The sequence below is a fragment of the Anticarsia gemmatalis genome, chromosome 18, assembly GCF_050436995.1.
Source record: "Anticarsia gemmatalis isolate Benzon Research Colony breed Stoneville strain chromosome 18, ilAntGemm2 primary, whole genome shotgun sequence".
In the NCBI taxonomy this organism is placed as follows: Eukaryota; Metazoa; Arthropoda; class Insecta; order Lepidoptera; family Erebidae; genus Anticarsia; species Anticarsia gemmatalis.
In genome coordinates, this window is record NC_134762.1 from 11,577,236 (window position 1) to 11,602,876 (window position 25,641).

Here is a 25,641-nt window from a genome sequence, read left to right on the forward strand (position 1 = left end):
CAGAGCAATTAATAATCACCAATAATCACTTCTTTGCATAGTTTTATAATATTTTTGTTATAGCGTCATCATGTTGAGAGCACTGTAGTGTGAAGTCACCCAACAATTGCGAATGGAAATGCGAAGCGCATTTCACGTCAGTCAATTGAAATCAGTCAAAAAGTAAACATGGCGGCGATCGACGTTGAGCCTCAAAAAGTGAGTGAATTTTAGTGTTTTTTCCAGTTTTATAAATTACGTTACATTCTAGTGATTACTTTATTGTTCATAGCTTTAATGTGCACTTTTTCATTGGAATCCAAACGCCACAGTCAAACTTTTTAATATAGAAATCACCAACAAAGGGCGTTGCTCTTTCGATCAAGAATTTGATATGGAATCGGCCGTTTTGTTTATTATCAATACGAAATAGTAAATTGAACATTCCTCAACCGTCGACATACATCAACAAACCTCTGAGTTACGCACTTGAAATTGTGTTAATTGGGTTTGATTTGGTTGCATGCCGTTGGGTCGGGTCGACTCGCGCCGTATACTATAAAAAGTGATGTGTTTTTAGATTGAAAACTTGATGCGAACCCTGAAGCTGTCGGGGCACGTCGGGTTCGACAGCCTGCCAGACCAGCTGGTGAACAAGAGTGTGCAGAATGGGTTCGTTTTCAACATCCTGTGTATCGGTACGTACCGTGCCTAGTATATGACTAATATTGTTGTATATTTCGTTAATCACCCACGTTCACGCTGTGTTATCTCATGACATGAATAACGCCTTTACAAAAGTACCACAGTACAACAGATGTTCCCATTAGATGCATAATGTATGAGCAAAAGAAAGTAAAGTGAGTCGGTAACATGGATACATTGCATTATTGTTCAATAAAACATTGTTGAATGATATCAGTTTGAACAGTTGCACTGTTTGATCATTTATTGACATTATGCAAGATTATGTGATAATATTGATCAATAATATTACTAATAATATGCACATTTTGTTCATAGTCCGATAAAGTGAAATATGTAACCTCTTGGCCAACTTTTTTTGCATTTTGCAGAATAATAAAATAATCAATTTAATTCCTTAACAATACTGATAAAATAATAATATTCTAGTCACTAAGAATACTAACACTAAAATCTATATACTGTAGTTATACTTTGTCACAGAATGAGAAATGTATCTTGACAATTAACACAGTTTAACTAATTAAGGAATACATTATATTGGTCAAGGCCAGTCTTATTGGATAAGTACTTCATATACCTAACTACAAACATATATACCTGTCTTAGCATCTGGAATGCATTTCAAAGTGATTTACCTCAGTATTTACAAATGTTTAACATATTATTCATTTCCTCCGTAGAATCTTTAAGTCTATCCAATCCCTTAGAATCCCATACAATATAAAACTTCCCAACAACAAAAGTAAATACATGACATGGGATTCCATCAACCAAAGTATAATATTCAACTACAATACAGTTACCATTAACTACGATAATAAAACATATTTTGTATGTCCTCTAGGTGAAACGGGTTTGGGTAAATCAACCCTCATGGACTCGTTGTTCAACACCAACTTTGAATCAGTACCGAGTCCTCACAACTTGCCTACTGTCAAGTTGAAAGCACACACATACGAACTGCAAGAGAGTAGCGTTAGACTGAAGGTGAGTTGAAACATTGATTTTATTTAGCTACAAGAGTATCTATAGCAGGAGAAAGGGTCATCAACCTGTCTTCCTAATCCAAACCATTGTTAATGAAATCATTGCCATGATTATCTACACTACATAAAATTCAGGAGTTCAAGTCAACAAAAGCAACCAATTGACATTGTCTTCAGTTGTGCTAATTAATTTATAATATTTGTTATGACTACGCAACCAGTATGGGGAATAGACATCAAATTCTTAATAATTACTTAAATATTGATAGATAAGAGTACCTAATCTACTTGAATCTGCCATCCAGTAATTAGCTTGTGATTCACTAACCTGAGTGGTGGTTAAATACGTTTTTAGCTGAATTATTAACCTTAGAACTTTCTCTACCTAGTTGACAATCTGCGACACAGTAGGCTACGGAGACCAAGTGAACAAGGAGGACAGTTTCAAAGCAGTAGTGGACTACATAGATGCTCAGTTTGAAGCGTACTTGCAAGAAGAGCTGAAGATCAAGCGTGCACTGCCCACGTACCATGACAGCCGGCTACATGTGTGTCTGTACTTCATCTGTCCTACCGGTGAGTTTATATTCTCTGTGTTAGTATAAGTACAGTAGGTATGTCCGCAAGAAAAAAAGGGTTGTTGATTATCTTTATTGTTACGTGTCTAGGGGTTGTCTAACAAAGAATGCAGTCAAACCTAGAACATTGACATACTAGTTGTCTCCTCTAATGTTACCCGTGTTTATGATAACTGTGTTTCTGTACGTCTATGAGTGATGTTATGTTGCCTAACTATTCGTTATGTTTGTAAAGTGCATAAAGATTTAGAATTATTACCAATACAGAATTGTGTTTAAACTGTTAAAATATCTCAAGTTAATTATTTTAGTTGATAGTTTATATCAGAACAAATACCACATTGAACTTGCTCACTCATTTATCCTGTCCATACAGGATAAATCCATGTACTGTACGTATTGTTATAAATAATAGCATTGATTCTTTAGCTAACAGGATATGTATCAAAATTATTTGATATTGACTGTTCTAAGCTATTTACATTCATTATATTTCGCTCACCTTTCGGTGAATGATCTGTGGGTTAAGCATACCTTAGCTTGGTCATTACATAGATGGGTGATATTTGATCTGGGCATCTCCGTAATAATTCTGTCCCGGTTGTTATCAATTAAGATAACAGTCGTTAAGCCACGTCAAAGGCTTCTGGACGACCTGAACAACTTAGACACTAGGTTGACCACTAACCATACAATTAGAAGAAGAAAAACGAATTTACAAACATTAAATTTAGTTCTCTGATTTTGTTATTAGATATTGTCTGAGTTTTCTTATATAAGTAAGTATAGTTATCCATTGCTTTTAATGAAATAAATCCAGAACTTCAAATACATCAAAATTATTTATTTATACAAAGAATATGCTCCACTTGAGTTGGATTTGGAAAGAAATGTGAGCTAGTTACATTATAAACTGAATGTTTGTGTTCCACACATAGTTTTGACTGGCTGTGGCACGCATTCGTGAATACCTTGCGTGTATTTAGTAGGACATACATTTAAGTGATGTGAAGGAAAACTGGGCAAATACGAAACTTATTTGCACTAAACTGTTATAGTAAACTTGGCTTTATGGTAGTTTAATTCGATATAATAATGTGCCTTATGCTCCATTTAATATCAAAAATAAAATTAATTTATCCCATGTTCCATGACTGGGCAATTGTCTGCTCACGAAATGAGTGTGAGGCAAGGGGGCTTAAATGAAACTATATTTATTTTGTTACATAGTACTATATAGAAAATAGACTTGCAGTTTGCATACTCGATAAACCTTCAACAAAAATATTTAAATATATTTCAATGCAAAAATTAACCTTAAAATGCCCTAAAGTTTTGTTTAAAAAAAGACACTGCATAAAAATAAATAAAAAACATGTATAAAAGGATATTTGATGTCCTAGAGTTTTCTGCTACACATTCAACACAAACAAAACATAACATTTAAATAGGTCTACAATACTTTCACTGTGAGTTGAACGACATAGAAGCAAGTTGTATGACATGTCCTTGACACATACACATACATACAGACATACATACATATTATAATGTATGTGATATATTCAGGGCGCGCGCGACATACTATATTGTCCTCGAAGTCGCCATACTCTGTGGAGGATATAACGGGAACTCTGTACATGATAGAGAATTAGCATACTTATACGACTATTTCGATCCGCCTTTTGTAGAAATGGAGCTACGATAAAAGACTGCCGATAATAAATAAACAATTAATAAGGTCGATGGAAAAACATAGATGCTTTTAGGACAATGTTAGGTCTATTCATGCACCAAATGATCAGCTTCCTATAAGGACGCATCCGAAGTGATATTTCAGAAGTTTTCTATGTACAACATTTACTATTACAACAAAAGTGTATCGACATTGAAGAACGTGAAAATATACCTACTTTTGCGCCTTGTACAAAACTAAAGTAGGTAATAGTGTCCTATTAGGTACCTATCTCATTTGGAAATGAGGGAAAGTCTAGCTAAGATTCCTGCTGGCTTATCATGGAAGTCTGCATTTCTTGGGCAATCCGCCAAGCAGGATAATTAAAACTTTGAAATGTTAGAAGCTAGGTATCGCAACAGATGACAGCCGTCGTCGTTACTTCTATCGCCCGCACTCAATTCTTTGCCCACGTCTATTTCATTAATTATTTGCCTTCAACGACTTGCTGCTGCATTCAGACACTAAAACATAAACAGCGCATACACAGTATCTAAGAAATGTAGTCAGCGTAATATCAACATCTATTGCATTTATTATTTGCATTCCGCAGCCTGCTGCTATATTCAGACACTTAAACATAAACGGCACATACTACACAGTTTCTAAGAAATATTGTTAGCGTAACAAGCGTATATTGTGTAAGTATGAAGTAGTATGAACTAAACATCTGTATAATCGTGGTATCGTAAGTCATAGTCCATACTTGTTTGTTTACAAAACGTTCACACAACAAGTGCGTACAATCTGTGTCGAGGAATGCACTGCGCTTCCTTTATCGAACGCATTGTTATCTTTGCGACTACTTGTGGGGAATTGTTGGAAAGTGCCGACCTTGTGTGCTCGTTAGTGGGTTAGAATCCCGGTCGATATAACACTTTTCTGTATGTGTTTTTGGTCTGCCTGTGTTTCCGTATGCTTTTATGACGACTATTGTGTTAACATTGTAATTGAATGGAGAGGGCTGTTATGTTCGTCTTACGGCGTTTTTTTGGCATTCGTCTGCCACCAGTAAATATAATCCTAAACCATGGTTTTCTTAGTTAGGTATTTAACGTCAGGTTCGAAGTAGATTTTAAGTGACAGCTCGCTACAGACTTTGGTTAACGAACATAGTATTTCTTAATTTTCTGGTCATCATAATAATTTAACCAAATGAAACAATAAAACACTATTCTGTATTATTATATGAATAAATGATTTAAAAAGAAATAGAATCCTGCAATAAAACTTAGTATACGAAACCGTTTTGATGATAATCTCTCCGTCAGATTTCGGTCATGGCGACTACTTCGACAGTTAAAGATATTGGCGCTGATGACAATTTCATTACAATAATAATTGCTCATTTTGAAGGGCACAAATCCACCTTAAAGACTATTATTGAGAACTGCTAGTTTATCATACCTCTCAAGATAATAGCAGAACGTGCCTTGTCGTACATAATATTGACTTTAACAGATAAATGCAACTAATATTATAAATGCGAAAGTTTGCGAGTACCTATGTATGTATGTTTGTCACTCTTTTACAAAAAGCTATTGGACGGATTTCAAGAAAATTTTGTACACAGCAGCTAGTGTCTCATATATGTAAGTACGAGTGTATTGAATGCTAACAACTTATTAAGTTATAAATAGTAGTGATCGGAAGTAAGGACAAGTTGTTTGTTCATTCACACAGTATTATATGCGTGCGTTTCTGAGAAACTGACGACGGATACTGTACGTCGATATTGATTTGTTTTACACTATTGATTACGTGGATTCTTTAGTAAAAGAACGGCAAGTTCTCTTACTTTCTTTTGTATCTAAGATGTTTTATGTACTGTGTTGGAGATGTCCTTAAGTCCAAATCCTAATTGAAATGTTTGTACATTACATACCTGAAGATTGTTATATACTCCACGACACACGCTGTTATCATTGCGGTGCTGTTATACTTTACATATAAAATTGGGTCATATACGCACATTTGTATTAGTGCACACAGTGATTTACATTGAATAAAAGTGACTTTAATATCAAATACAATACAAGCTTTAAGAAAACCTTCTAAAAACTCAATTATCAAGTCAGTATCTGGGGGCACGGAAGTGCCCCCGTAATATTTACTAACAACGACTCTCCTTTTCAATTCAAATTCATTCACAAATCATCCAACCCCAAAAAAAAATACAACAATTAATTTTCGTGTGACTCAACAAATGAATCATTATCATCAAGTGTTGTGTGCTATGTTTCAGGTCACGGTCTCAAGTCCATCGACCTTGTGTGCATGAAGAAGCTGGACACGAAGGTCAACATCATCCCCATCATCGCCAAGGCTGACACCATCTCCAAGACTGAGCTGCAGAAATTCAAGGTATGGGAAAAGACAACGAGATGTTTCGATGTCTTGCTTTGCTTTTAGGAACACAACTGCAACAAGTCTGTTTGTCAAAAACATAGAAACATTTTACCTCACGTATTTTTAAAACTAGTTATAGATCACCCGCGCAGCTCTGTTTGTGTTAAAGCTTTTATCCCCTACTTGAGCTGCTAAGGCAAAAATTTATCAAAGTTGGTACAGTGTTTAGATGTAAGGGTGCAACAGACAGACACATTGTGCATGGATATATTAGTATAAAGTTTTGCTAGTATTGACAATTGTCAACTTTGTACGTATTAATGTCAAAATCGAAAGTACCATCTGATTCATGATTATAATAATAAGTAAGTTTACTACCAGCTAGTGACTCATACACTTACACTACAGTCTTTATACTACTTCATAGTATGATGTCTGACTCACTTGAATGCTATCTGTTTAAGATATAGACTTAAGTTATACTTCCTTATTTCAAGTGTAAAAGTAAATACAATGTACAGTTAATTAATACCAAATTATAAGTTAGTTAATAAGTACAAATAACGACTGCTAATTGTTAAATGAAGACCAATAAAAGTGTTTTATTATAATTACTACTTCAATGCCCTGGGTACAATTGCACAAAAATCAACTCTTATCCCTGGTTTCTGAGGTACATTTAGTGGTAGTTTATCTATTCAACAGCGTTTAAACTCATAAAAAAACGCTATTGCATAGATAAACTACCGCTAAATCTACCTCAGAAAACGGCCATAAATTATAAAGCAGTTACTGAATCATCCCATTTTTTTCCTTAGCCTGTTTATGTGTCCCACTGCTGGGCAAAGGTCTCCTCCATTCCCTTCCAAATTCCATATTCCCTTTGTTTATCTTAACATTATTTCATTCCACTTCTGGTAAAAGGCAGCACAGTATCTTCTCTTTCAGAACATTTGCTTACTAACATAATAAACTCAAATGCATTTATCATCATTTCAGACGAAGATAATCCAAGAGCTAGCAGCCAACAGCGTGGAGATCTACCAGTTCCCGGTGGACGACGAGTCGGTGACGGAGGTGAACAGTGTCATGAACTCGCACATACCGTTCGCTGTGGTCGGTTCTACGGACTTCGTGAAGATTGGCAACAAGACTGTGAGGGCGAGGCAGTATCCTTGGGGCACTGTACAGGGTGAGTCTAATTATATGACTTTACTAAGTTATATATATATTAGAAATATTTACCATGTGCATTTCTTAGTGTTTATCCCATGGTGGTATCAGTTTTCCTACTTTTATGTCTCAATTTCGCCCCGGGAAATCACATTCCTCAAGATCGCAGTTATCTGTGTAGCTTTTTGCAACGCAATTATCACTTGTTTCTACGTTGAATAAAACAATGCGATAAAATGTTGTATGCACACCTTACAATCCTATAAAACGATTTTGAAAGGACAAAGTCCTTATACTAAACTTGGCAAGCCTAATCTCTGTTTCATTTCCCAAAGGAGTCTTGGTGGGAGAGTAGGTAATATTATTTTCTTACAAAAATACTGTAAAATGTTCCTAGGATGACGTAATAGCGTGAATTCTTCAATTGATTTATTTCGTGTCGCTTAAAATAGACAACAGCTTCACTCAGTATTATTTATGTCCCAGACAGAAACAAAAATAAAATACAAGACTAAATTTGCGGACAATTTTACATATTAGTCTACAAACAATCTTATTTAGTTAATTGAAGTGTGTTGCTATTCAATGTTCTCGTTCTTGTTCACTTAAGTTGTATAATTAAGTGTTGAGTGTGATCTGGCTGAGTGCCAACTGTGTCTTGGCCTTGCTTACTAAGTGATATTTAAACTATGTGTGCTGGAAATAGGTCACTACAGTCAGTGGAGCGAATTAAGTCTATAAGTATTAGATATTTTGAACCTATTGTTTTAAATAACAGTTTCTTCAGTTAACAAAAATTACATAATAATAAATTATATTGGTACTATAATAATTTATTTTTCGTCGATACTACAAACTTCGTCGATACTATTTTAGTGGGACCACAAATACATGGTAGTTTACTATAGACGGTCCACAGCATACCGCCATATACTCGGTAGACCCACTACTACTATCTATCCGACCGATTTCGGCCATGGCGATCACTTCAACTCCTAATCAAATTGGCGCTGATGCGCACGGAGATTGCTTATATAGCCAATTAAAGCAGAAAACTCTCATGTGTAATACGGGCATGTGAGTTTACCACTAATATAATTATAAACAATAGCAGCGGGTGGGCGAACCTTTAATTCGTCACGTTTTTTCTCAAGATCAAAATCAAATCATTTATTCATTTAGGTCAAATGCTGACACTTATGATAGTCAATGATACAGAGAGTGAATTTACCGCCAGTTAGGAAGGTAGGGCCAATGAGAAGAGCTGGCAACAAACTCCTGGCCACTCTTTTTGATTGCCAAATGGTTTTAACAAAATTTCTATTAGGTAAAAATAATTGATAATGTAGCTGCTACCAACACTACCGAACACAAGGCGTAACTAGCTAAAATAAATGATAATTGTGGTACATTCCAGTGGAGAACGAGTCCCACTGCGACTTCGTGAAGCTGCGCGAGATGTTGATCCGCACCAACATGGAGGACCTCCGCGAGAAGACGCACGCGCGCCACTACGAGCTGTACCGGCGCCGCCGCCTGCAGCAGATGGGCTTCACCGACGTCGACGCCGACAACAAGCCTGTATGTACAACACTGCACCTTCTAACTACTTTAAAAATAACTTGTTTGCGTAATATCGCTTATATTTTTGTTGTAGAGTTGTAGAAAAATAACTTTTTCATGGTTCCACTAGCAAAAGATATCTGAAACCCCAAAATGAGTACTTTTATCAATACTTAACTACTATAACTTGCCTAGTAGTAGTGAAGATAGGGCACAACAAAAACCGCCCCCCACCTGTGCCATAGCTGTTAGTATTTATAGCTTTAGAAACCTTACTGCAACTAGTTCACTGTATATGTGTAATTCAGGTACTAGGCTACTTTAAAAGCCAAGTTAAATACATATACATATTTATATATTTTAGGGCAACTCATACATGGTAATTTGATTCCTATTAGAAATAATTACCACTTGCTCTTACGGTGAAGGAAAACATCGTCAAACAACAAAAAAAAACGCGCCGCAACAAAATGAAAACAGCAGTTATCACAGCTCAGAACCATTCTTCATATTATGATAGTCGTAGGCACATACGAGACTAGCCTACATATCTCTACTACGACAATTTACCCTTATGTTGTAGGTATCGTTCCAACAAACGTTCGAGCAGAAGCGCAGCGCCCACCTCGCCGAGCTGCAGCAGAAGGAGGACGAGATGCGACAGATGTTCGTGCAGCGCGTCAAGGAGAAGGAGGCGGAACTCAAGGAGGCCGAGAAGGAGGTACGACACCATGATCATAATGCTTATTAATGGATTACACTATTATACGAAGATATCTTGAATTTTTGGTATTAGACGTCGATTATTTAACTTACATCTTGACCCACTTACTATTCTAAAAAACTGGTCGTAAAACTGTGGTAATAATTGACTGCAATACTTTTAAAACAGCAGAAATATAGACTTTTATGGTTTTAAACATAACAATACTTTTGTCCATCACTTATGAATTGTATAATAATATTTCAACACATATTTCTAACTTCTAGTTACACTCAAAATTCGACAAACTCAAAAAAGACCACACGGACGAGAAGAAGCGTCTCGAGGAGTTACGCAAGAAGATCGAGGACGACACGATCGAGTTCAACCGGCGCAAGCAGCAGTCTGCGCAGGCGCACCACACGCTCACGCTCGGCAAGAGCAAGAAGAAGTAACGCCACACTCTCCCGCCGCACCTGTAGTGTGGCGCCCACGACGCGACGCTCACACACGATACTACATTGATGTACTAGCTACACAACAACTTAAAGCCCAGGTTTACGACCCACGGAGATGAGTGTCTAATAGCGCATCTGGTTGTTAATTGATAGAAGTATGATTCTGTCAGTTTTCTACTTGTTATGCTAATGGATACTTTCTCGGATGTAGTGAAACTGGCTATGAGAGTCATAGGTGTACGGACTGTTCGTATACTACCTAAGATTGATTGTTAGAACTTGCTGATAAAACATATCGTCTGAATAATGTCTGAATAATTCCCGTGTTGTAATGCTTATATTAGTATCACATATAACGCGAGAAGACACGTTACTGTTGGAACTTTGAAACGTATGAAGCTGTAGCATATGCTGTTACATACTCTTTTGGTGGGTCTTTTCATCTTTTATCTATGTAAGGATCGTACCAAGTGGCGTTCTTTGGTACTCTACCTATTCCTATGGAAAAAAGTGAAATAATGTATGTGTGATGTGTACTATTTGCAGGTTCTAAATATAATTGGGTATTTTAAAACTTATATCATATGTTAAAACATTTTAACTTACAATTATAAATATCAAATACGTAAGTAGAGATACAGTTGCTATAATAGATAGACTATTATTGATTAACTGTAACGAAAATATAGACTTGCTTTTAAGATATAAGAATATTTCAATGTTCGTATCGTGTGTAGTAGTGGGGAGATAAGATCAACAATCACTAAGAAATTTAATGAAAAAAACTAGTATTTATATAAGCACTTTATTTATATTATTTTTCGTTATATTTTAACACAATAATAATAGTGATAACGCAATAAACTCGCACAAAACGTGTCCATTTCAAATGATACAAGAATAGTAAGGTTTCTAAATAAATACTATTAGTTTCTGTATCAAAATAATTCAATACAAATCTATGTATTAATAAAATGCTTCTATTGGTGGTCCTACACAATAGTGTTATATTAGACCTCTTTCTTTTCATACCGTTAGTATAAAATCATAAGTATTAAAATCAGTTTTTCTTTTGTTCCAACATGGTTGCTTAGCAGTCAAATTAATATGACTGAAGATATTTTTATTTCCGTAATTACTAAAAAAGTGTAAAGGTAATTGTTTAAAATCCAATCATTTATTCATTAAGGTCTACTATTGACACTTATGATAGTCGTTACAATTACTGAATCTATCACTAATTTAGAAAGGAGGTTTGCTAAAATTTTTGTGTGGGAACATTTGTTATTGATAAATAACTTAAAATCTCAAGACGTAATGTCTACAATCCTATATTAAGTAAGTATATTTAATTAATCGGCCAAATGATAAAATCAAAACATGCGGAGTGACTTTTACCAAAATGTATTAAAATAACATGTAATGATAACTTTTATTTACAATTATTAGTGATAGTTGTTAGTGATACTCGAATATTTCTATATAATTTACTGCCATTTTTCTCTAACATTTATTCTAAGTAAGCTTGGTTTCTATGAGATTTTAAACTAGTCTTTTAAATACGTATTGTTATAATAGACGAACAGAGTTCTTATCGCAAGGGCAATGAAAAGAATAAACACAACGCTTAGTTGTGTGACAATATGTAATACGATCTGAATCCAGACAGGACACACTATCTTTGTTTTAAAATGTGTGTTTTGTCGTCTATGAGATTAAATGTTGAAGGTTAGGTGCTTACAATTTGGTGTGTGGTGGTTGGTCAACTGTGGCCTAATCACTTTCGAACTGGTAAGAAATATAAGCCAAACAGTGTGTTACATTTTGTAGCAAACACTTCTCAAGAGAAATATCTTGTCGATTTTTATATGAAAGCGATTAGCCCCGTTAGTCTATTTTAATAATAAATAACTTCGACAGTTTTTAAAAAACCCTTTCAATATTCGAGTACACTGCATTAGCAATTAGTTTTTATATAACATAATAATAAACATAGTTATGTTTATATAGTCTATTATGTACTGACATACATCGCGTGTAAAAATGCCTATTTACTAGTTAGTCATAGCTAGAGATCAAATCAACATTATGCCTGTATTTGCACTTAATCTTTTAATACAATGCCTGTTTCATAACTACTGAATATGTTTTCTCCTAGTATTATTTGAAAAAGCAACTACAATGCAGTAATTAAGGCATCCTATTCTTGAAATCATTTCGTACGTGAACAAATATTTGTATAATTATTCCATTGAAAAATTACATTTTATAGTGCGTTTTTAGTGGATGGTATTTTTTTGTATTTCAACAGAAGGTTAGTTCAAGTTTGTGGTGTCACCACACTTGCCCCTTTTTTTAAGATAAGGGGGGACAAGGGGCAAAACTGCGTCCTCAAAAAACGCATGCTAAAGTGTGTAACATTTCAATGGACTAAATCCATAGTTCGTCTTGAAAGAAATGTATTCAGTGAGGTTATGAAACAGGCTCGTTTATAATATTTTACTAATTTGTAATTTTCAGCTTAACGAGAGCTAAATCGTATTATGTAGTCGATGGCAATAAACTTTATACTTTGAAGTAGATTAAAAATTCACAGCTCTCTAGAACTTTTATATGAATAGTATTAGATGAACGCGATAAAATGAATTATTCTCAGCATTTATTCAGTCATTCCTACTTTAAATTAATTTTATACTTAATTTTGATTTATTTTGTATTACCTGTAAAGGTATTTAATAAATAAACTCGTGGAATGTTTGATGTTTTATTTTCACACAATACAACGTAAATAAGTGGCCGTACAAGTCACCACAGTTTCCCTTCACCTCAGTTTTCAGGAGGTCCTGAAACTAGATAGTGCTCAATCACATCGGCCATACATCTAGTCGAAAATATACAAAACGTTACACAAAACATGAAGGAATATTATTTGAGATTCAATTTGGACTACTATTTTATTCGTTTGTTATTTCTTGTTCGTACATTATATTGGTATTTAGCAATATTTTACAAAAAATATTTCCTTGGACGGAATCATTGACGTTGTACATTTTAAACTTGCAACGCAAAAGTTTAAAGTTTATTTTTATATACGTAACAGAATACAGGGTTTATCGTGACACGCATTTTGCCTAGGATTGTCTGACATTACGGTGCAGCAACCCTCATATTGTAATTTTTCCATCTACCGTCACTGATCTTCTACATCTGTCAAATTTTCTCTACTGAACGCCATTTCTGCTCAAGAATAGTTCATGAAACCATCGAATCGAATACTATATAATACGCCTATTAGTAATCCGCGACGTGGAACCAAGTGATTAATGTTATAAAACCTCACTAAGATTTGCAATTAGATTACAAACAGAATAGGAACTCGGTTAGTGTAGTGTATGACGGTAGTTGGAGAAATAAACATATGAGGGTAGATGAACATTCCTCTGCCTCATATAAATGAAGTCCTGTCATGCTGATTCAGTAACCCCACGGCCACGGCGAGTGCAAGTGCGCCGAAACATTTGACATTCCATAGCAAAGTGCGTGCTCGCGTTAATTTTAGTTTTCTATTTAGTTGTAAGTGATATGTGTAGATTAAATACTATTGGAATAACATAAATTATAAATTATAACTCATATAAATATGACTAGACTCGTAAATTAAACAACATTAACAAGAAAACGACAAGATTCTACAACGTTCCAGTTTAGTCCACCACATCATACTTCTATGCAGACCAACGTAAGTACCTATTTTATTGTTCCGTATCTGTTTTACCCTAAGTGCGTTAAATATTGAGGGTTTTCTTGCTCCCATGCAAAAATAGAGTGTTTAAACAACCAATGTAAGCTTTACCAGTGAAGATCTTAAGGTTCACCTCTCCTATCTTTATTTTACTAACACTCTTGTATGAAAATTTCTAACGAAATTTTTATTTCAAGGTTTTACCGCCACACTTTCGGGATTTCTTTTTATTTACGCCAAGACGGTAAATGATAAATAACATCAAATTATACCACTATAATATCGTTTGCACTCTTAGTACCATCTAACATCGGGGCTAGGAACTCGTAAATCATCTGAAGGTACGAAAGTCTGCATTAGGCCTAAACTTAACCAATTAACCATAACTTGTAATTACGTTTTCTGTGTCTGTTCTAAATATTACACTATATTAAGTATAGTCTTTCACACAAGCGAGACTCGGAGCGGCTTGGGCAGTTCGTAGCACATGGGCTTGTACATTTTCTTGTAGTAGGTGTAGCGACGTTTGTGCGGCGTCACCGACGAGCGGACTGGCACCACCAGCGACTGTGGCGCCCTCGATGATACAGCGGCCAATTTACGACACTGTTGTAGTAGGAGAATGAAAGAGAAGTCATAATTTGGCTTGATTCATTATTTATATATGAAAGATTAGTTGTTTTTGCGAGTTGTGTAAGTAATAATAGATGTAGGTACTTAGTTTTTAAACACCCCTAAGACTCAAAGCACACCTAAAGAGCAGCGGCGATTAGTTTCATACTTAGATAGTTCTAAACGTTATTAACATCATTTTGAAAACAAAATTGCAATAATATTGTCACGTCGCATCATTCCTGAGTATAACGTAAAACGTTACAATATATTAGATCTCTATACATACTTACTTTTGATGTAAATTTTCTGAGATACCCTATATACCTACTTATGAGATAAAATTTCATATAGTCACATTCAATTCTAGCTTTCCATCATTAAGTATTTGAGAGCTCGGGAGATTCATGGACAAAGTTCGGTGTTTAGTGAACTCTAACTAGTTTAGCAAAAGCTAGAAAGCAGTCAGCCTACCAGCATTTTCTGAACTACATTCTGAAGCCTCAAAATACTTATTCAATATCTATCAGTAACTTACTGTTTTAATAATAAACGCCATATAAGTTCAAATTAATTATACAGTATTTTGTCACATTTAATCAACCTTGTAAATGTTTATGACGGCAAAACGTTGTAAAACTAATCAAAGCTTATACGATGTTTATTACTAAGGCCCTTTGCACACAAAGCTATGCAAAACTCCGATGCTGAACGATACGTCATCAAGGAACGACCTCCATATAAGTAAACTATTAAGTTTGTTACACAAATCGTGTCCCTATATTCGTCTCGCGACTGGATCTGTACTTAAAGTAGGTACTGCTTAAACTGTGTAGAATCGTTGAACATCGGTGATTTGCAAAGCCTTGTGTACGAAGGTTTTGAGACAGTTCGTGTCTACAAGGTGCAAATGATTGTGCAAATGAAACAACAATCTAATTGAATATCAAAACGTTTATTATGAACCATACAATAATAAATCGGTTGGCACAGTGTTGCAGACAGGTAGTTCGCAGTAACAGTAATGTATCACCATGTTGTCACACGCTAAGCTCTTCACTCGACATGTTTGAACTAACAACTAGACTAACGTGACGATAAGTTAAATTATTCGTGTAATTACCGCGTTTTAAGAGTTTTAAGAGATTCTTTTACTTTTTACCTTATTACAAAACTTTTCTAGACTATAAATCTGATTGTATTATCGATAAATCGGTCAGTTTAGAAAAGATTTGGCAAAGTTTGATTTTAAAGTCATTTATTGTTTTTAGTCAGTATGGCGTCTTTGCGGTAAGCTCTTGTAATAATAATTGAAGATTAAAATACATAATAATATGAGGGTCTAAATATTACTGGCGACTGGCGCTCGTGGAAGACGTAGACTCCCCACTTCACTTAACATTATCACGATCCAAACGTTACCACCCAGTGTAAATATACTCAGACTCGACTCTATACCGTACGATTAAATATTTAATATTAGAGATTTGTAAAACGCCATTATATAATAAAAGCAGATTCAATAGATTAAAATTCGCCATTAAATGTCCAATAATATCGTCGTATATATGTATGAACACAGTGTATATGTTATATGTCGGAGGTTTCAATATGTCTATCTAGTGCTGTATAGCTAATGTCAGTGCAAAAATATGTTCTATCGTCTCGTATGAAAATATACTTCATGTGTGGATTAAACAACGTTATTTTGTACCGTGGGACCTCTCAGACGTCTCCTAACTACCCTACACGACTAAGTGCGTGTACAACATAATCAAACAAAATAAACCAATGCTCTACAATAATCACTAACTTTATTGTCAAATTAAAGAAATGCGAAATTAAAAAAATATATCACTCACACATCACGTAAAATTATAATGAAATAAAACTAACATAATTTTCAGAAATAATAAAGAATTGAAACACAAATAATAATAATACAAATTAATATGAAATAATATTGCAATTGGAAAATGATCATTAAACTACATCGTAACACATTATATAATTACAATAACAATATATATGACTAGTGGGCGGCGCGCGACACGTGTCGCTCGTGTCGCGTGGTCGCGTCGGGCTCGCGTCGGGCTCGGGCCGGGACCGCCACTACTTACGCTAACAGATGATAACACGAGATTGCTTAGTTAAGAGATCTAAATAATGCTTACAGTTACATAACTAATTGAACTTCGATAAGGATGCCTTAGTTAAGTGTCAAACTTTAAAACTAGTGGAATGAGAGTAGTGCGGCGTGCGCCAGTTATCTGGGGGGCACCTCGCGGGGAGGGGGACTCCTGTATTTGGCTTTGATGTGGAGGAACGGCTTCTTGGCGGAGGAGTCGTCCGCGATAGTGGCGGCCAGCGACAGGCGGATGCTCTCCTCGATGGCGGCCTGCGTCATGCCGCCGTTCACCGTCACTGACTGACTCTTGTTCAGCGGCTTGAAGTCCACGGGAGTCGCGAGACTCATGCTCCTCGTCTTTTTGGCATATCCGTTCGTTCCGTTAAACGTTTTCTTCGGCTCATTGATAGGGGTGGAGGCGAGGCTCTGACTGCGAGTTTTTCTAGCGGCCGTGGTCTCAGTGGGCGTGGTGGCGGCGCTGGTGCTGCGGTTCTTCTTGGCCTGGTTGAGTCTGTCGGTGCCGCAGAAGCTCTTCCTCTCGTCCTTCTGCACGTGCGCCAGACTCATGCTGCGCGACTTCTTGGGCGTGTTGTTCAAAGCGGTGGTGGTGAGCGACTTCCTATACTCAACGGGTGGCGTTCTAACAGATCTACCGGTGGGGGTGTTGGGGGTGCTGAAGCTGGAGGGTGCCGACTGTTTCCTGGCGCGCGGTGCGGGGGACTTGGCGGTGCGCCCGTCTACTGAGTCCGCGCGGAGGGGGAGGGTGAGGTTGGAGCGGATGTTGCGAGTGGTGGCGGGCTTGGTGGGGGTGGAAGTGCGACGAGGTTCCCCGAGGGGGGAGCTCTTCCCGCTGCTGGCCTTGCTGGAGGCGCGCGTGCTCCTGCCGCTGCGTAGTTCTACGGGAGAGGCCTTGCCGCTGATGGAGGAGGCCTTGCTGTCGACGGGCGACACGGTGCGGGAGACGGAAGGCTCCTTGAGTGAGGCTCTACTGCTAGCGGGTGAGACAGACTTGCGTGCGGGGGACAGTTTGTCGGGCGCGGGCGCGGCGGGCGGCACGGGCAGCACGTCGGCGCGCCGGCCGTGGGTCACGAGGCGCACCTGGCACGGCTCGTGGCGCGACAGGAAGTGCTCCAGCGTGTCCCAGCCGCCGCCCACGCGCACCATCATGTGACGACCCTTCAGCAGCTGGAATAGATTATAATCGGCTTAATATTTTTCACTATTAAAGACATTTAAGGAAATAAAACAAGAAACTTTCGTACACAATTAAGGCATAGAAGTAGTAAGTAAACATACCCTGATGAAGACGTTTCTACCGGCGATATTGTATCGTCCTTCACCGACTTTCTTGACCTTCAACAGCTTGGAGCACTTGCCGGAGCTGCAGCTGCAGCCGCGCTCCATCAATCTGGTCACTAGCTGCACCTGGAGACAATAAAGTAATTCCATCAAACACTATATCACGAAAAAAGATCCCCACTTATTATTCTTTGCCAAATGTTCATCACTTTCAAGAGCTATAATAAAGTATTATTTTTAAAGGCATTTCTTAATTTCGAAAAGTATTGTTGTTATATTGTTTTCTCTTCTTCACTCCAAGTTTATTTGGGCATAAATCCATATACTTTTATTTTTAGGGAAACAAGTTATATTTCATAACATAGAAGTGTTTCTTACCCTCTTGTCAAGTTCATTGGTGGGCTTGAGCGGCACATCGGAATCGGTGCTGGCGACGGTACCCTCGGACTTGGTGCTCTCAGCGTCTGCGTTGTCCACCACAGAGAGATGCGCTGCACAAACATACACAAGGCAAGTTAATATAAGCATATACATCGAGTTTATCGCGCTTTAAATCATATAATTGGGCTTTTGAATTTAAATGACACAAAAAACATAAAAATTTTGTTTGGGAACTGTAAATTGGACTTAAATAGATGTCAAAGACGATAATCAATGTGTGTTTTCTAAAATGTGTGATATAAGTACTTACAGTCATTTGGATCTGGTGACGATGGCGGCACTTCAGTGGTAGACCTGAGAATAAGAGATTGTAATTTAGATACGACTTTATAACTATTAATGATTTATTTAACGTAATTGCTTTTTGTGGATTTTTAAACTTAGACTAAATGTAAGTCGCCGTCGTAGTCGTAGAGCAGTGATAGCCGAGTGGTAAAAGTTGACACCTCCCACGCAAGTGGTCGCAGGTTCGAACCCGAGGCAACACACCAATGACTTTTCGAAGTTATGTGTGTATTAGAAATAATTATCACATGCTCCAACAGTGAAGGAAAACATCGTGAGGAAACCTTGCATGCCTAAAAATTTGTTTAAATCATTTATTAAGGGCATGCAAAGTCCCCAACCCGCACTTGGCCAGCGTGGTGGACTTAAGGCCTAACCCCATTTTTTTTTTTTTTTTTTTTTTTTTTCGTCAGGAAAATGCATTACTGCATGTCCCGCTCCAGGGAGGAAGCGGGGGTCTGTCGGGCTCTCCCGCCGGCTAGACGTTCCGGCTTAAATTTGGGCATACTGACTAAAAACCTGACGGTGTTCCTTCAATAGTCACCATAAAGTGGCCAGGACACGGTACCTCCAATTGGATACTCCGCGTCCCAGCCGGTGACAGCCCGCCTTGGATGCGGGCCCACCTTCGAGCAGGGGCGGGCATGGAGATTGCCCCCCCCCCTAGCTCTCCACTTCAAGGGGGCATGCCAGGAACACACAGCACACCCCCACCTCTCGGACCTGTTCCCTGTCCAGGCGACGGAGCGTTCCGCCTCCGCCGCCCACAGGTCCGCGTCACGGGGGCCGGAGATCGTCCCGGCGCCTACGACGCCCAGTGCGTCTTGCGCGGGATGGGAGGGGGGCGTTAATTTCCCGCTCCCGTTCCGCCGCCTCTTTTGCGGAAATGACATCTTCGCAGAATGAGGCGACGGCCGACCACGCTGCCTCGCTCCCGACCATGGACAGAACCACTGCCGAGAGCGAGAGGTCGCTCCCGACTACCCCGGTCAATTGACGGCGCTGCGACGACCACGCCTGGCAGTGTGCCAGTGTATGCAGCGCCGTATCGGGGCAGTCTCCACAATGATGGCACCTGGGCGTCTGCTCACGGCCTATGCGACACAGGTACTTGCCGAAACATCCGTGTCCGGTCAAGACCTGCGTCAGCCGAAATGTGAGCGCGCCGTGCCCTCTCTCCAGCCACTCCGTGACCGCCGGCCGCACGGCCTCGATGGTAATGAGGCCGGCGCTGGGGTTCTCCAGTCGTCGCTTCCACGCCACCAGGACGTCTTGGCGGAGCTCCGCCCTGCGCGCCTCGACTTCTTGAGGCGCTGGCAGGAAGCCTCCGCCTCGAGCCTCCTCGCGCCATTTATATAGTGACGCGAGGGCCTTTGCATCCAGGTCCCAGGGCGGCGTTCGAGCTAGTAGGCACGCCGCTTCGTATGAGACCGTGCGGTAGCCTCTCACGGCCCTGACGGCCATGACGCGCTGTGGACGCCGCAGCGCGGCGATGTTCCTGGCCGACAGGGCATTGGCCCAAATGGGAGAGCCATATAGGGCCATTGACCGCACGATCCCGGCGTACAGCCGTAGACAGTTGTTATTTGGCCCCCCAAGGTTCGGCAGCAGACGCGAGAGTGCGCCTGCCGCGCCTACGAGTTTGGGGGCCAGCTGTCTGAAATGGGCTGTGAAGTCCCATCGACCGTCGAGAAGAAGACCGAGATACTTCATCGACGGCGCAATGTCGATGTGGACTCCGCCTACTATTATGCTGGATCCTGGAGGCGGGCGGCGTCGGGGCCCGTGGAAAAATAGGGCCTCCGACTTTTCGAGAGCCACCTCCAGACCCAGCCGCCGGATGCGAGCGACGACTTGTGCGACCCCAGCTGTGGCCAGCACCTCCGCGTCGCGGTGCGAAGGCCTAACCCCTCCCTCATTACGGGAGGAGACCCTTGCCCAGCAGTGGGACATTAATGGGTTAAATTTATTTAAATGTAAGTCAACTAGAATACTAATTACAAAAAATGACACTGAATTTTATGATACTATGTATTTCCACCCCCACGAAACAAGTCAGAGAAAAACAAATGACGAATGATAAGTAATGACAACAAATTTAAATGTTTTAGTAAATTTTATAGTGTAAACAACAGCAAGGTGCTGATCATAACCATCTAAAGCCAAATGAAAGAGGTGCTCAACTTACGAATTATACTGCAATTTTTTTGACACTGACAAATTACTTATTCCTAATAAGTCTATATCATTACTAACTTGTCAAGCTGCGGCACGGGCGAGGCGTCTCGGAACTGCCAGGCGGTGGCGGACATGCCGGAGTCCATGCCGGAGTCTCTCTCCTCGAGCGCGATCTCCTTCTCCAGCTGCACCAGCCCCGGTGGCTCCACGTTGAACTTGGTGGCCAGCCGAGCCACCTCCAGCAGGCACAGGATCACTTGCCGAGGCTGGTTGTGCAGGACTGCACGAGAGGAAAAATTTGTTATCTTTTGCTAAACAGTCTTGCTTAACAGAGGTATATTGATGGTATATTAAAAATATTATTTTGTCGCGGTTATTAACGTTCAAAATGGACAAAACTACGTTTCTGATTTGGAAAAAATAGCAGCGAAATAGAAACCTAAAGGCAGTTAGTCTTGGTAAGTGTAATGCCAGGTGCTTGGATAATATTGGATATTTCCTTATCGAGAGCATTGCTTAAAGTAAAACCAACCACGAGAATTTACTTCTTTCTTTTGATAATTTTAGGACTGTGCCACGAGCTCAAACCAAGTAAGTCTTTAAAGAAAAAGATATATAGAGAAATTAGATGAGAGTTAATTTTTCTTACCCAGGTCATCGCTCTCGAACAGCAGGTTCTCGTGCACGCCGAGCTCTCGGCAGAACGTGATGAAGTTCTCGGTGTTGTCCCGCGAGAAGAAGCTGCGCCGCGCCGCGCGCTGCCAGCAGCGACCGCGGATCTGTGGCACCGGCTGAAACAACAACTGAATAATTAAAGCAAGATAAATTAAAACGATGGGTTAGTACTAAATACGTTTTTCTGAAGTCGTTTATTTGTTACTAGCAGCCTGGCCTAACTTCATCCGGGTATTTAGTACGTTGATCCCATTCCCGTGGGATTTTGGATCCCATTGATCCCGCAATACCCCTGTCCCGGCAATTACAATCAAATTAATTAGTTTTAATAAATTAATTCAATAATATAATGTAATTAATCAATCAGTATTAAATTTATGCGCGTACGCGGTACATATATTTTAATGACTCATTTTTATTTATACAGATTAGGATTAATCACATAAACAACACTACCTACTGATTCAACCATCAGAGACAAATTTGAAAAGATTCCCCAAGTATGTTGACTACTATCTACAAGTAATCAACTCATTTTTAAGAATGAACAAAGCCAATTGTCATTTCGTCGCTCTGTTTCTCTTTTACTGTTAGCAGTATCAGTCCGAAGTATTCAGGAACAGCCCGAGCGCAAGCGCAGCCTTGTCAACATCAGCTTGCACCCTGCCAGCTCTTGAAGCAGTTCTTCACTGATATTATGTGTATATTATACTTGTATAGTTTCTACTCACCCCGACAATGAGTCCCTGGTCAAGCGCCTCCCGTGCCCGCTCGTGTATGACCGCTGCGAGCTGGCACAGCTCCGCGCCGTTGTCCAGCACGTCCAGGAAGTTCTCCCCGTTCAGGTACGTTATACCTACGACAATACAAACAATAATATTAATAAACATAGCTAGGGCCGGTAGTTATTTGTCAAGTTACTGCAGGGATAGAGATCTTTGTTATGAATTGCGGATATCCTACCCTAATATCTGCTGGTATCGTTAGTGATTTACGCTGAGGAACAAAATTAACGTCAAATAAATCGTATTCCTATTTACTTTATCCCGCTTTTATAGCCTTTTCGACCAACGCCCTTTCGTCTCTAGTAAACGTCATATTTTTATGAATTGGCACTGTATTTTTTCAGTTTGAGATCAAAACTTAATCTTTAAAGCATTAATTTCATCAATGTTTCCCGACTTTACCAGGGGCCATGAAGCAACAGAAGCTTAATTTGTTGTCGCAGCTAAAACAATCTTGACTTTCTAACTTACATGTAGTCTCAGATTATAATATAACTTCAGAAACCATATTTCTAGAGAAAAGTCATCAATGTCCTGTATCTTTAATTAAATAAACATAACTTTATCCTTGTACAGTACTCGTAAACCTCAATTGACTAAACTAACAAAGTTTTCAATAATCCTTGCACAATTTCAATATAACTGTCTAGTTCTATTGGCACAGATAACATCGGGCCCAAGTGCGGCACATAATCGTAAACTACCCGCTATTAACGTCACCAGCCGGCAATCGAACCTACGCTACGTGCGTACGCAGAAATGTCACTGTGCAACCATTTACTGTACAACATAAACATGATAATTTGAATAATAAATATTTAAAGTGGCTTTGAAGTGAATACACATTCATAAGCAAATAATCTTGTAACTGTATTTATGGAATTTTCTGTGCCCCTTGTGAAATAGGGTATAAGTCTGATTTTTTCGAAAATGAGTTAAGACATGTGCACTTATATCCCATTTTTTAAATATTTAAGTGTAGGTAAGTCAACCGCTTTTGCATTGCTAACTTTCTCATTTTTAAAGACCAATATATAGAGCATTTTTTTCTGAACTTTCTAGTATACTTAACTCATTTTCAAGAAAATTGGACTATACCTACACTTTTTCACTACAGGCACAGTTTTTAGGCATTCAGGAACTATATTTTTTTCAGAGTCATGTATGGAATGGAGTGAACAAAATCAACGACCATTTCAACGTTACAAAATTCACGACGATTATATCGTACTGGATGATGGCGACAAGTTGAGCCAAGCCGTATAACCTAACTTAAACATAAATAAAACTTACTTAAATAAAAGCTTAACTTAACTTAGTAACTAGTCAGTTTTATATGTAACAAAGGACTACAGCTCAGAATAACCGAATGGTGTCTAATAAACAGGATCAGGGAGCATTACACAAAGTCCATAAAAAGGTGGGTGAAATGGGTCAATTTTGGCTGGGTATATAATAATAACGAAACTAAAAGACATATTTGGTTAAAACTAGCGCAATGTTTTACTAGTTTTACCGTAGTATCTCTTATATTTGTGCCAATTGCGGTACTTGTTTTAATAGACGTATAACGTGTAAATTTTACGAGTGTCTCCATATGGATAGCCAGTGAGTTGCTGTAAGCATGGCAAATGTACTCGGTTTCATACATATTAATCCTTTCGTACATCTACAACATAAACTAGTAGTTTCCACATAAGGCACGTGTTGATAGCCGAGTGGTTTATACAATCAGCACCCACTCGAGTGGTCAAGGGAAAATCTATGACTTTTCGTGGTGGGAAAACCGGTGACTTTTCGATGTAATGTACGTATAAGAAATAACTTATCACGAGATAGCTGGGTTGTGGAGGTCCGATAGGCAGTCACTCTATGTAAAATACTGGTATTCAGCTGCATTCGGTGAGACTGGAAGCCGATTCCAATAAAGTTAGAAGAAAGGCTAGGCTGATTTATCACTAGTACAAAAATCGTGAGGTAATCTTGCAATGCCAGATACAAAGTTCAAATAATACTTAGCTAGCATGGTTGATACAAAAATCCAACCTCTCCCTCACTCTGGAAAGAGATCTGTGCTGAGCAGTGGGACAGACAGTCATAGCTCTTTTAGATAACTCATGACAAAGTCCAAAACGACATTTAAATTGTACTTCAATTTCATAATAATATCAAAACGCTATTATTTCAGTAATATTTTGCGCAATAAAATAAGATCATTATATTTGCAATAAGGTTGCAGGTCAAAGGCCCTGTATGAAAAGCCCCCGCGATACCAGGCGGTCATAAAAGCATGGCGATCGACCCGCGCCCGCTCGGGTCATGAGAATGCGATCAGTTTAGTAGGGTTCCCGACACTGTCATTCGCGAATGACAATAATTACTTGAAGAATTAACATAAATAATATAATATAATTGATGAAAATGTTGATTGACATGTTTTTTCGCTACTAAGCGGCCTGTCTCGGCTTCGACGGTGAATCTTTTCAAATTATTCACTGAAACCTTCCTCCAGAATCACTTTGTGTTTTGGTGATAACTTTATGAAAACCTGTTCAGTTGTTTTTTTTTAAACCCATTATGGTCCCACTGCAAAGCAAGGGTCTCCTCCCAAACGAGGGGGAGGGGCTAGGCCTTGAGTCCACCACGCTGGTCAAGTGCGGGTTGAGACTTGAATAGCTTTTAAATTAACAGTAAATTGTCAGACAGACAGCCGTGGTGAAGGGTTTTTAATTTATAATATGCAGTAAACTATCCACATATAATGAAAATAATTAGGCTAACTATTATAGTAAGAATTAGACTTCCAACGAGAGGCGTTCTTTAGTCATTGCCTATAAAATCATTTTTCTAAACTAGCGTTCATCAATAGTATCCGACCGTGTCGGAGGCCCTTACCGTTCCCTCGTGGTTTGGTCGTGAGTATTCGTGAAAGTTCACAGTCCGAGTTAGGCGGCAAGTAATTACTAGATTTACTAGCACATTCAATAATATTAACTGAACAAGTAAGGCGCTACGACCACCAATTGTTCACCGTTCTAATCCAATTGTGGTTAATTGAGAATCGAACTTTGATCTTCATAAACGTAAGTCTTGCAATAAATGTCCTGCTGCGAAACCCGTTTTAGGAACGTAAGGGCTCTTTCAATTTAGCCGTATCGTGTCGGACCGCAGCAGTGCCGAAACGGTGCGTTTGTCGTACGGTGCACGGACGGTCATTTGTTTTCATACAAATCGCACGGTGCGGCAACAGTGCGGTGTCGGTAC

General features: G+C 38.8%; 2 protein-coding genes across 3 annotated transcripts in view; one reads left to right on the top strand and one right to left on the bottom strand.

The window, feature by feature from the left end:
- The first annotated feature begins 80 nt into the window (after positions 1–80).
- Positions 81–12,986, top strand: Septin2 (septin 2). The gene is made up of 9 exons (XM_076125910.1): positions 81–198; positions 560–677; positions 1,532–1,674; positions 2,063–2,249; positions 6,232–6,350; positions 7,335–7,527; positions 8,926–9,089; positions 9,655–9,792; positions 10,062–12,986. Exons 1-9 carry the CDS (start codon positions 169–171, stop codon positions 10,227–10,229), a joined length of 1,260 nt encoding a protein of 419 aa, XP_075982025.1. The 5' UTR covers positions 81–168; the 3' UTR covers positions 10,230–12,986.
- A 2,536-nt stretch (positions 12,987–15,522) lies between these two features.
- The window catches only part of LOC142980402 (uncharacterized), a 108,954-nt gene continuing 98,835 nt past the window's right edge, over positions 15,523–25,641 (bottom strand). For both annotated transcript variants that reach the window (XM_076125743.1, XM_076125744.1), the window contains exons 4-10: positions 22,324–22,448; positions 21,567–21,708; positions 20,996–21,197; positions 18,705–18,748; positions 18,392–18,504; positions 18,011–18,139; positions 15,523–17,899 (exon numbers count right to left, since the gene is read on the bottom strand). In XM_076125743.1, coding sequence (XP_075981858.1) covers positions 16,853–17,899; positions 18,011–18,139; positions 18,392–18,504; positions 18,705–18,748; positions 20,996–21,197; positions 21,567–21,708; positions 22,324–22,448 — 1,802 coding nt within the window. In that variant the 3' untranslated portion in view covers positions 15,523–16,852. The remainder of the gene's footprint in view (positions 17,900–18,010; positions 18,140–18,391; positions 18,505–18,704; positions 18,749–20,995; positions 21,198–21,566; positions 21,709–22,323; positions 22,449–25,641) is intronic.

Coding starts and splice junctions, on each gene's coding strand:
- Septin2 (XM_076125910.1), top strand. CDS start 169: ATGGCGGCGATCGACGTTGAGCCTCAAAAA. Junction 1,675..2,062: donor AGAGTAGCGTTAGACTGAAG/GTGAGTTGAAAC, acceptor TTCTCTACCTAG/TTGACAATCTGCGACACAGT. Junction 7,528..8,925: donor TCCTTGGGGCACTGTACAGG/GTGAGTCTAATT, acceptor GGTACATTCCAG/TGGAGAACGAGTCCCACTGC.